Below are 11,079 nucleotides of genomic sequence, written 5' to 3' on the forward strand. Positions count from 1 at the left end.
GTGTTGTTTGAGGCTGAGGTTTTCTTATTGATTTTCTGTCTGGGTGATCTATCCACTAGTGTCTTTTCCTATTTTTCAGCATTGGTTAGATATAAAAACATGGCTTTCTCAAAAGCATGTACTTTCTAAAAATGGTAGAGTCCAAACTAGACAGAGATGGAGCTGGAGAAGGAGAAAGAGAAAGAGAGAAAAGGAAAGAGAAAGAGTCTCATGAGGTCATATATCTTTATGTCTATTTTATTCAAAATAAGGAAAATATATTAAAAACCTCCCACCTGGTTATATTAAAATTTGGACATTTGGCTTATAGGAAAGAAAAAAAATTGGTCTAGGAGCAGTTTCAATTATTCTAGAGCTCCATCTAGTGAAAAATATCTATTTTATGGATATTATTTTTGAAAAATTCTGGGACCTGAGAATGAAAATGAAAATGCTTTTCTGCCTTACTTATGCACGTTCACTGAAGGAGTTATAACACTAACCACAGGAAAAAACAACAGCTCACAAAATTGGAGACAAAAGATGATTCAGTAATTCTTATATTACAACTTTTGATCTCGCCAAAGAGTCACTGTGCTACACGGAGTTGTCGCCATAACCAAATGAGAGTGTTCTGATTTCAGAGTCACGGTGTAGGCTTTAATGATCATTGACGATTGACTCCTCTCTCAGAGATGTTCTAAAGGGTCACATATGAATGTAAAATACAGAACACTTACCTGAAGAACCGCCTCCCTTTCTTCATCAGATAGCCTTTTCATAGCTGCTTTCTTAAGGTTTTCCTGGATAAAATTATTATATTCTTCTTGGGCTTTCTTTACTTCCTCTTTTCGCTTACATATATACTCAGGTGTGACACCATATTCCTTATAAGGATTTTTCAGGAAAAAAAAACCCATCAATATCCTGAATGCAATCTTACATTATGTATACATATCAACTAATGATTGGGAGAAAAAGAAATGTTACAGATTTAAAGCCTTGGCTCAGAACATGGCAAACTGACAAAATTCAATTTTTTCCCTCTTCTCTCATTGGCAACTTGTTGATTCTCATCTTTGAAAACCAAGAATCAGAGCTGCCAACTCTCAATGGACATAGGGTACAAGCAAACAATAAAACTTAGTTGGGCTTAGCTACTGAAATTGAAGGTTATCTGTCACCAAAGCATAACTTAATCTGTCCTGGCCAAAAAAGGAGTAAAAATCCTAGCTATAAATGTGTTCTGGAAAGTTCCAAAACATTACCAATTAAATTCTAAGATCATTACATTCTGGTAAATTAGTGCAGTGGTAAATAGTCCAATTCATTTTTAGAAACACTGAGGGCAACACGTTATTAAAGTTCAGTGCGGTTCCTGATGTTCACAATGATAATTCTGAGTGATCTCAAAATGATTTGGGCCATATTCTGTTTAATAAAGGGAATAATGTAAGACATTTTAGGAAAAAGAGTTTTCTCACTAAGGGGTAAGACCTCAGTGATCTGAAGTGTTCCTGTGTGCTGGGTTCTTGATGGCTAATGCATACTATTAATGTTAATGATGAATAATATCCACTCTCTATTGAACTTTTATTAGGTGCAGATATTGTGTCAACTGCTTGATAGATTTCATATCATTTAACCCTCACTACAATCCGGGGATACATATAATGACTTCTTAAAGGTCACAGAGTTAAGTAGGAGAGGCAGAATTTGAAACAATGTCTTACTACTATTGCTGTATACCTCAGTTTATTTTCACAAATGGTTTCTCGTGGCGCCAATGGGCATATAATATTTCATTTGGACCTAGAACATGAGGTTCACTCATGTTTTAAAAAAATGGCATTGCCAAGGTATCTGGGTGGCTCATTCAATTAAGTGTCTGATTCTTGGTTTCCTTTCAGGTCATGATCTCCTGGTTCATGAGTTCGGGCCCTGCCTTGGACTCTGTGCTGACAGTGCCGAGCCAGCTTGGGATTCTCTCTTTCTCCTTGTCTCTGCCCCTCCTGTCTCTCTCTCTCAAAATAAACAAACTTTAAAAAAATGGCATTGCCCTTCAAAAGACTTACAATCTCACTTACCATTCATAGATTTTTAAAATTTAGCTCTGATCAGTGGAAAGTAATTGAGAAGTCCTTCATGAGCCCTGAACGCTTGGTCAGCAGCACTGTCAGCGCAGAGCACTTGCGTGCCTTGGTTAACTTAGCATTCTTCTGTCTCCATGTCCCAGTTTTCCGTTCAAGGCAGAAAAACGTACTGACGTGGGCAGCTGAGGCAGAAGGCAGTCAGAAGGAGGGGCACAGAGTGGGCTTTGGTGGCATAACTGGCAAAGGAGAAGGGTTTTTATGTCACCATGGAAAAATAATGAGTTGGAAATTGCTTTGAAGGGTCAATCAGGAGAGGGAAATTTCTGCTTTTCCACACCCTATGGGACAAGGGCTCTGAACAGCTTCCGGGACACAGAAAGAGGAAGTATTCAAAGAAGCCTGAGATAACTTTATGGGCATGTGCTGCCAACCCCTTGACATCTGCCGAGGTCTCCCCAAAGTGGCATAGCTTATGGAGTGACAAGTTTCTCAGGGAATAAGTGGGTGTGCTCTGACGGCAGCCTGGAAATTTGTTTCGGTTTTGAACAGGCATTGGATTTACTGTGGTAGATCATTGGACTACCTCAATGCAAGTCCCTCATACATCACTATTGTCATTTACTTTCTATTCTCCCTTCCTTTCTTCCTTCTGTCCTTTTCCTTTTTCTGTCCTTTTTTTTTTTTTTTTTTTTTGCCATGACTCAGTACATATTACTATTCTTTAGGATTTTGCACTCATGTTTTCTTACATGTGTTCTAAGCAATTTGGTACTCAGCAAGTATACAAAGTAAAATAGGTTTTGTTAAAGTATTTTTGTAAGCTTTTCAAATTTTAATGATCTCAAGCTCCTATAATTTTCACTACAGAAATTGTATGCCTCTAGGATGAGCACCTTTTTAGATAAAGATGAAGGTCCCCAAAGGACTAGATTATTGTTTATTACTTTCAAGGTCTGCTTTACTCCAAACACATTCAAGTTGGAATTGTACACTGATTGGAGAGATTGCTCTAAAATTATTTTTCTCTTCATTTTTCCTCATTCTGCTACCAAGATCCTGCAGCCAAATGACTAAATCTTAGGACTTTATTTTTTTTAAGTTTATTTACTTATCTTAAGAGAGCGAAAGAGTGCAAGAAGAGGAGGGGCTGAAAGGGAAAAAAAGAATCCCAAGAGAGTTCATGAACTCATGAACCGCGAGATCGTGACCTGATCTGAAATCGAGAGTCAGATGGTTAGCCAACTGAGCCACCCAGGTGTCCCTTAGGACTTTCTGAAAGGTTATTTCTTAGTAATGACTCATAAGAATGACTATGCTTTTCATGAAATTTCTACCTCACTAAAAATGAATATCTTTCAGAGAATGTTTGTTATAATTGGTAAATATATTACTTGAAATTAAAGGAAACAACCTGAGTCTTCCTCTACTAGATAGCATGGTGTTATTATTTCCAAATTCTCCATAATTTCATCACATATAATTTGGATCAAGTACAGACTTCAGAGGAATGAGAATTGGCAATCTAGGTAATTTGCCCAGTGAGAGCACTGTTAGTGATAATATGGATGACCATTATGAACATCATTGCTAATTTATTTGAATTTTAGATTTCATTAATCCGTTACAAGGCTACCTTTTTATTGATGTATTTTGGAAATAGTCCTGAAGTTTCAAGATCATGCTTGTCTCCAGTTCTTTTGTCAACGTAAATTGGTTTAGGCTTCTTAGCCACTCCCATAATGACATTGGCTGCATTCATGTTTATAAAATTTTTTTTGCTCTGTATTCCCATGACTGGAATGTCAGTCCTCAGTGGCACAGGAGGCTTTCTGGGCTCATTCCAATAAAATTTTTTTTCTGTTAAATATAACATTTCCTTGTTAATATTAAATTATAAACATTGCTTTTCAATACTATTTATATCTAGGTATTTTACCACTAGGATATTAAAGTTTTGTCAATAATATATTCAAATACTTCTGGTAAATAGCAATAATCATAAATGCAAAATATTAAGCATAACATAATCAAATAATATACTGAAGAACAGTATACAAATTTAAGGAAAGAAGATAAGCCTCCCAAATCATATGCTAGCTAACCAATATATTTTTACTAGCTATTGTGAAAACATTTTCTTCTAATGATGTCAACAACAAATGTTCAGCTTCTCCACTGAAAAAAAATTCAAAGAAATGTTAAAACTGTTTTCTGAGTACTATCAATATTACTAATAGTTACTCATTTAAAGGAAAGTTATTGCAAAATCACCAATAAGTCAAACTTGATGGCAGTCCTAGAATGTACGGATTTTTTTCCACCAGAACTCTTGTTATTATAAGGTATCAAGGTCATGTAATAGCTATGTACCCAACATGCAGCTTAACAAAAATTACCAACACAGTTGAACTTTCCCATTCGCTCCTCTCTGATTGCATCTCACTTCCTAAAATTACTACTATCTAGAATTTATCTTATTTATCTCTCTACCACATTCTCCTCATTTAGCAGCATATGACACTGGCCATTTTTACACAGCCTCTTCAACTTGACCATTCCAACCTATCTATCTTGATACAGCCACATCAAAATGGTTTGTGAGAATGCTAGAATGTAAAATAATTACAATTTATTTCCAAGAACTGAAGGCAACAGTCATCTTGATAAAACCTTACTCAAATCTAACCCCACACAATTACTAGGTACTTTGACTATTCATTTCTGCACTGTTTGAACTTTTCATGAATTTATGTAACTTGTATTAGCAGGAAAAAGAGATATTATTAAAAGTCTAAGGACTGGATTAACCTATTGTGAGAGGCTGAATCTCTCTCAATATTCATACATTGAAGCCCTAACACCAGTACCCCAGATTGTATTTGGACATAGGGTTGTAAGAGGTACCTAAGTTAAAATGAGGTCACTCTAGAGTGGGTCCTAACCCAATGTGATGGACGTCCTTAGAAGAGGGAGAAATTTGGACACAGACACACACAGAGGGAAGACCATATGAAAAGACAGGGAAAAGACAGGCATCTACAAGCCAAGAACAGAAACCTCAAAAGAAACCGACTCTGACAACACCCTGATCTTGGACTATGGCCCTCAGAATTGTGACCAAATACATTTCTGTTTAAACCTCAGACTGTGATTCTTTGTTATGGCAGCACTAGCAAACCTCTGATATTAGTTCTACACACCCAGAAATATTGTAACGGAGCTTTGGGAAAATCTATTGATTCGTAAATTCATGCAATATATTTTTGTTGGGCAAATACCATGCCCCTAGTTAATGCTCTAGGAACTGGTGATACAACAGTAAACAAAAGAGACAGGGGTGCCTGAGAGGCTCAGTTAAGCTTCCGACTTCGCCTCAGGTCATAATCTGACGGTTCTTGAGTTAGAGCCCCACATCGGGCTCTGGGCTGACAGCTCAGAGTCTGGAGCCTGCTTCTGTGTCTCCCTCTCTCTCTCACTCTATCTCTCTGTTTCTCAAAAAATAAACAAACAAACAAAAAAGAGACAAAGTCCCTGTTCTCATGGAGTTTACATTATAGTGGGGAAAGAAAAATTAAATTTCACACATAGAATGTAATGTATATATTTGCTTGAACTATATATGAAAATTGTTTACTGTTTTTGATCTACCAAAATAGTATCTTCCTAGATAACATATTTCTGAAATGTTGTGAGCATTGTTAGAGACTGAATTTGGAGTTCCTATAAAGCTTGGAGCAGAGAATAAGACCTTGTTGTTACAACCCAAATAGCCTCCTTTTGCCAGATACACCCAACCAAATCACATTTGCATAATGTTTGCCTAAAAACTAGAGGTATCTCTCCTCTAGATGTTCACACTGAAAATATTCAGGGGCCAAATTTAATTATGAGTTGAAAGTGCATGCAAATGAGCCCTATAACTATAAGTGAATCTACCATTTTAAAAATGTATGTAAGAGGTAAAACTGAATTCTCAGAACATGAAGAAACAGTTCAGGAAGACTGATCATTCATTCTTAGGTGAGAAAATAGAGCAAATGACAGCCCTTGGTTGGTTGTGATTGTCTAGTGGATGGAGCCTAACGCCAGCCCTGTCTTTCCCTTATGTTGTACCTTCCTAAACATCATCTTTTCTCTCTCCAGGTGTCGGGTTGGCAATGGGGTGAGGCTTGGAAAACGGGATGAGGATGCCTTTTCACAAATTATTTGGTAGCTGTGATAATAAACCTGAATACCAAACGGTATGGTTTTTTAAGGTTATGTCAAAATGACAATGTCAGCACAGCCAATGTTCTATCAATTGAATTTAGAAAAATGTTCATGTGTCTGCTTTCAGTGTATCTAGCAAATTGCTGTCTTCAAAACTATTGCATTTGAAATGGCAGAATATTAAAAAAGAGACCAGCAGCAGCCTTGGCATATATATATATATATATATATAAAACCTTTAACTCATTGAATCAAACTCTTACAACATCCCAACTTCCTTGATTTTTCATAAGGCAAATACAATTTTGTTTTTGTCTTGTCCTGTTACAATGGGAGAGATAGACTTCTTCCCTTTTTTCCTGATTTGATATTTAGGCTTGTATGGTTTGGTAGTGTACTGCATCATGTGCTTAACCCTACAGAGAATACACGAGAACCCAAGTAATGTCATTGACATCAACTAATTTCATTTTACGATTTTCCAGTGTTCACAAGTGGTTGTGGGTCACAAAATACCAAGACTCCCCTTGAGAAAGACACAAAACAGACTTTTGAAGACATGAATTTATGCATGGATCTTGTATTTTTAGATGTGCTTTTTCCCTCTTTCCTGATAATGTTCTCATCCTTTGTCATGGTCTATGGGTTGTGAGAGAGGATTGTGCGATATAAAATACAGTGAAAATAGTTCCACTTTTGTCAAAAGGTCCACCCAAGCTGGACTTCAGATGTTGAATTATTTCATTGATGCCAGGTGACATTAAAAGACTAACTTTTTAAAAGAGAAGACTAATTTCTCTCTCCTCTCTACTGTCCTAAACCATCAGGAAAGCCACGCCCAGGATGGGAAGAAGCTGCTTCCATGCATATACCCATCTTCCAGATCGCCTTCTTCCGAATAACTATATACTCTATGACCATGATTCATTACATCATTTGAAAGGCCTAGGACAAAATGACAACGTGGGACACCTTGACTAAAAATTAAGAATTTCAGGATGGCAAAAGCAGAGCATTAAATCAAGCTTCTAAGCATGTGGCCCTCCCTATGAAATGCCCACAAAGCTGGCTCTGTCCATTACTCATTTACAAAGGGTCCTCCATTACACCTGTCTTGTTTGCTGTCCTAATGGCCTTGGAGATCTGGAAGAGTTAAAGCCCATGCCTGAGAGTTGTTTTTCAACTGGTATAAGAGTTGTGATTCTCATCTCTTGCAGAAAAGAGCAGACAGGGGTAAGATGCCAGTCAACCTTCTCATTGGGGCTTAGGACTCTTCTTATCATCGTTATTTGTTACTGAAGTCACATGACTAGGGACTAGGATGGTGGGGCATGTGGTGCCAGCCATGGGGCTTTATTGGATTGTCCAAAATGTCACTCAGATGCTTGCACCATGACAAGGAAAGGCTATTTGGGGGGTAACTCCACATCCTCCACCTTCTTTTTCCATGGCATTCTCTACTTCTTTCTCCTAGCCTCTCAGTTTCTGTTAAATATGAGGTAAACTAGTCACCTGCTAAGATCTAATATTCATGGGCAGTAAGAATAAATTATCTGTTAGCACTTTTTTAAAGTTTATTTATTTTGAGAGCGAGAAAGCACAAATGAGGGAAGGGCAGAGAGAGGGAGAGAGAGAGAATTCCAAGCAGGCTCCACACTGTCAGCATGGAGCCGGAGGTGGGGCTCAAACTCACAAACCATGAAATCGTAACCTAAGGCAAAGTCAGCTGCCTAACTGACTAAGCCATCCAGGCGACCTGCTGTTAGCACTTTTAATATTAAAAAGAGTGATAAAACCTACTGGGTGGTAGAGTTTTTTCCTTTGAATGTTTCTTCAGGAAATTATTTGGAGAAGGTACTTCAACTTTTGGTGGCCCCATAGTCTTCATTGGAGTTTTATGTTTTTGCATGTTATCTTTAATAGATGCCTTAAAAATGGATGTGTACCTAAAATTAAAAAAAAATTGCAGGGTTTATATTTCTAGTACAAGTTATTTACAGTTTAAGAAAGGATATATATTTTAAGTTTATATAAGTCTATATTCATTCAGAGATAGATATAAAGCATTATCTGAGCCCCATCTATCAGGTACCCTGGATGGAAACTGCCCCGAGAGAGAGGTGCCAGTGTAAAGATTATAGTATTTCCTTGTTATCATATGAACATGTGTAGCATCAATGGTAATGTCTCCTCTCTCATTTCTGATACCGGTGAATTGTGCCCTTTGTCTCTCTCTGTCTCTGTCTCTGTCTCTCTTTTGATCAGTTTGGTGAGGTGTTTATTTATTTCACTGATCTAGTCATTGAGTTTCTCTAACGTTCACGTTTTCCATTTTGATGATTTTCGCACTTACCTTTGTTATTCTTTTCTCTGTGCTTAATTTGCCTTTCTTTTTTTTAGTTTTGTAAGGTATATGTTTAGGTGTTTGACTTTAAACTTAATAGTTTTCTAATAGAAGCATTTAAAACTGTAGAATTCCCTGTAAGCACTGTTTCATAGCTGCATCCCACAAATCTTGATATGCTTATACTTTCTTGTTCATTCAGCTCAAACTTTGGATATCTTTGAGGTAGAGTTTCTTTAGATGTGTTTGGTTTCCAAATAATTTGGGGATTTCCAGATGTCTTTCAGATTTTTAATTAATTTCTACTGTAGTTAGAGAATATATTTTGTACAATTTCAATCCTCTTAAACTTTCTGACACTTGTATAATGGCACAACATATGGTCTATCTTGGTACATGTTCTATATACATTCAAAAAGAAATGTATTGGCCATTGCTGGCTGGAATGTTCTATAACTATTGATTAGGTCAAACTGGTAGTGTTTTCTGGTAGTATTAGTTATTGAAAGATGTTGAAATATCTGACTACAGTTGTGAATTTGTTCATTTCTTCTTTTACTTCTGTCAATTTTTGCTTTATATATTTTGAAGCAAAATATTTGAGTTTATATGTGCATAACATTTAAAATTATCAGGGCACCTGGGTGACTCAGTTGGGAGAATGCTGGGGCTATTGTAGGGCTTGTTTCTCCTTTCTTAGGGGTGACTGCTCTGTGCTGTCTATTGGCCAACATATGAAAACTATTGTTTTACACATTTTTTCAGATGTTTTAGTTGTTTAAAGTGAGAGGGTAAATTCCATCCTTGATTGGAAGCAGAAGTTCAGCTATACCACTTTTAACAACTATTATTCTCTCTCTCTCTTTTAATGTCTGTTTATTTTTGAGAGAGAGAGAGAGAGAGAGAGAGAGAGAGAGAGAGAGAGAGTACAAGCAGGGGAGGGATGGAGAGAGAGCACAGAGGGTCTGAAGCAGACTCTGCTGACAATAGTGAGATTGATGTGGGGATTGAACTTATGAACTGCTCAACTGACTGAGCCACCCAGGCACCCACTGTATTCTCTCCTTATGTATGTTGATATGTTTATCTGGCAAAACATTAAGTTGTTTCTTGCTTTTAGAGGCCTTTCCTCAATCTTGAATTCAATGGTTGGGGATTAATTATGCTCTAAAAAGAATGAGCTTATTAGTACCTTCAGAAAAGAATGTTCAATCTAAATTTGTGCCTTATGTTTCCCAAAGAAGTTGGAACTGGCAGCTATCTTTTGATAATAAAATAACTTCCCCTGTGGTAAGAAAAGAGTGTATATACTCTCACCTCTTTTTAATTTGCTATCTTGTGATTCAATACATTATTTTGTGAGCTGAATGCTTACCCATTTGTTATACAATACAATATATTTTATACTTTATGAATAATTTTTTTATTTTTCCAAATTACAAAAATACAAGTACATGATGCTATATGCCAATGACATCTCAATTTTTAAAAATGAATAAAAATCTAGTTTTCCTGTATCTCCTCAATCCATTTTCCAAATACATTCAGTTTTCTATATTTCTATTTATGTATGACATATACGTTGATTTTTAAAACTTAATATAATGTGATCTCTTTCCATATTAGTACGCGTAAAGTTTCTTTTCTTTACAAGAGATGAAGAAAAGTGTTATTGTGAAAGTCTTCAGAGACTGAAAAGCTATATTATACTATGGATAACAATTTCTAACACTAGTCATAAAACTCCGAGACCATACATTGTAGCAATGGGAATTTTAACATAAAATTTCATGATTGTAAAAAACATGAACTTTGGAATATACTTGGTTTTCTTTGAAAATAAGTTCATTTAAAAGGACTACTGCTTTCCCCAGTTGAATTATTAGATAAAAATTGTCATCAAAGTAGATAAGAACCTCAGGAGAAAATAAGTATGTTATCTAAAATTTCATAATAAATAGTCAAGACTATTTAGCAAAGTCAGATATATAACTAGACTTTAAACAAAGATATGTTATAAAACCTCAGGAAATGTAGATATAATAGTATGGAAATTAAATAAAATGAAAGATAGTCCAAGAAAAGTGAAAAGCTCTGAAAATGAAATTTGGACTCCACGTCACAGTTAAAGCCAATGAAAACCAGAAAATCTTAAAAACAAACAAACAAACAGCCAACAAGTGGATGCTTAGACATTAAGTATTTCCATATTTTAAAAGTATGCATCCAGAAACTCCACACTGGTGAGTCTGATATAAATTTTAGAAAGCATCTAAAAACCTATAGAGAAGCAATGATTAAATGAGGCATTGGGCAGAAGACATGAACAGACACTTCTCCAAAGAGGACATCCAAATGGCCTACAGACACATAAAACGATGCTCAACATCACTCATCATCAGGGAAACACAAATCAAAACCACACTGAGATACCACCTCACACCAGTCAGAGTG

The 11,079-nt window shown here is 36.2% G+C and overlaps 1 protein-coding gene across 1 annotated transcript in view; it reads right to left on the reverse strand.

The window, feature by feature from the left end:
- The window catches only part of ENKUR (enkurin, TRPC channel interacting protein), a 17,831-nt gene that overhangs the window by 4,171 nt on the left and 2,581 nt on the right, over positions 1 to 11,079 (reverse strand). The window contains exons 2-4 of the mRNA XM_029954973.1: positions 8,082 to 8,227; positions 3,706 to 3,929; positions 720 to 866 (exon numbers count right to left, since the gene is read on the reverse strand). Of these exons, the coding sequence (XP_029810833.1) occupies positions 720 to 866; positions 3,706 to 3,929; positions 8,082 to 8,227 (517 nt within the window). The remainder of the gene's footprint in view (positions 1 to 719; positions 867 to 3,705; positions 3,930 to 8,081; positions 8,228 to 11,079) is intronic.

The sequence above is a fragment of the Suricata suricatta genome, chromosome 10 (genome assembly GCF_006229205.1).
Source record: "Suricata suricatta isolate VVHF042 chromosome 10, meerkat_22Aug2017_6uvM2_HiC, whole genome shotgun sequence".
NCBI lineage: Eukaryota > Metazoa > Chordata > Mammalia > Carnivora > Herpestidae > Suricata > Suricata suricatta.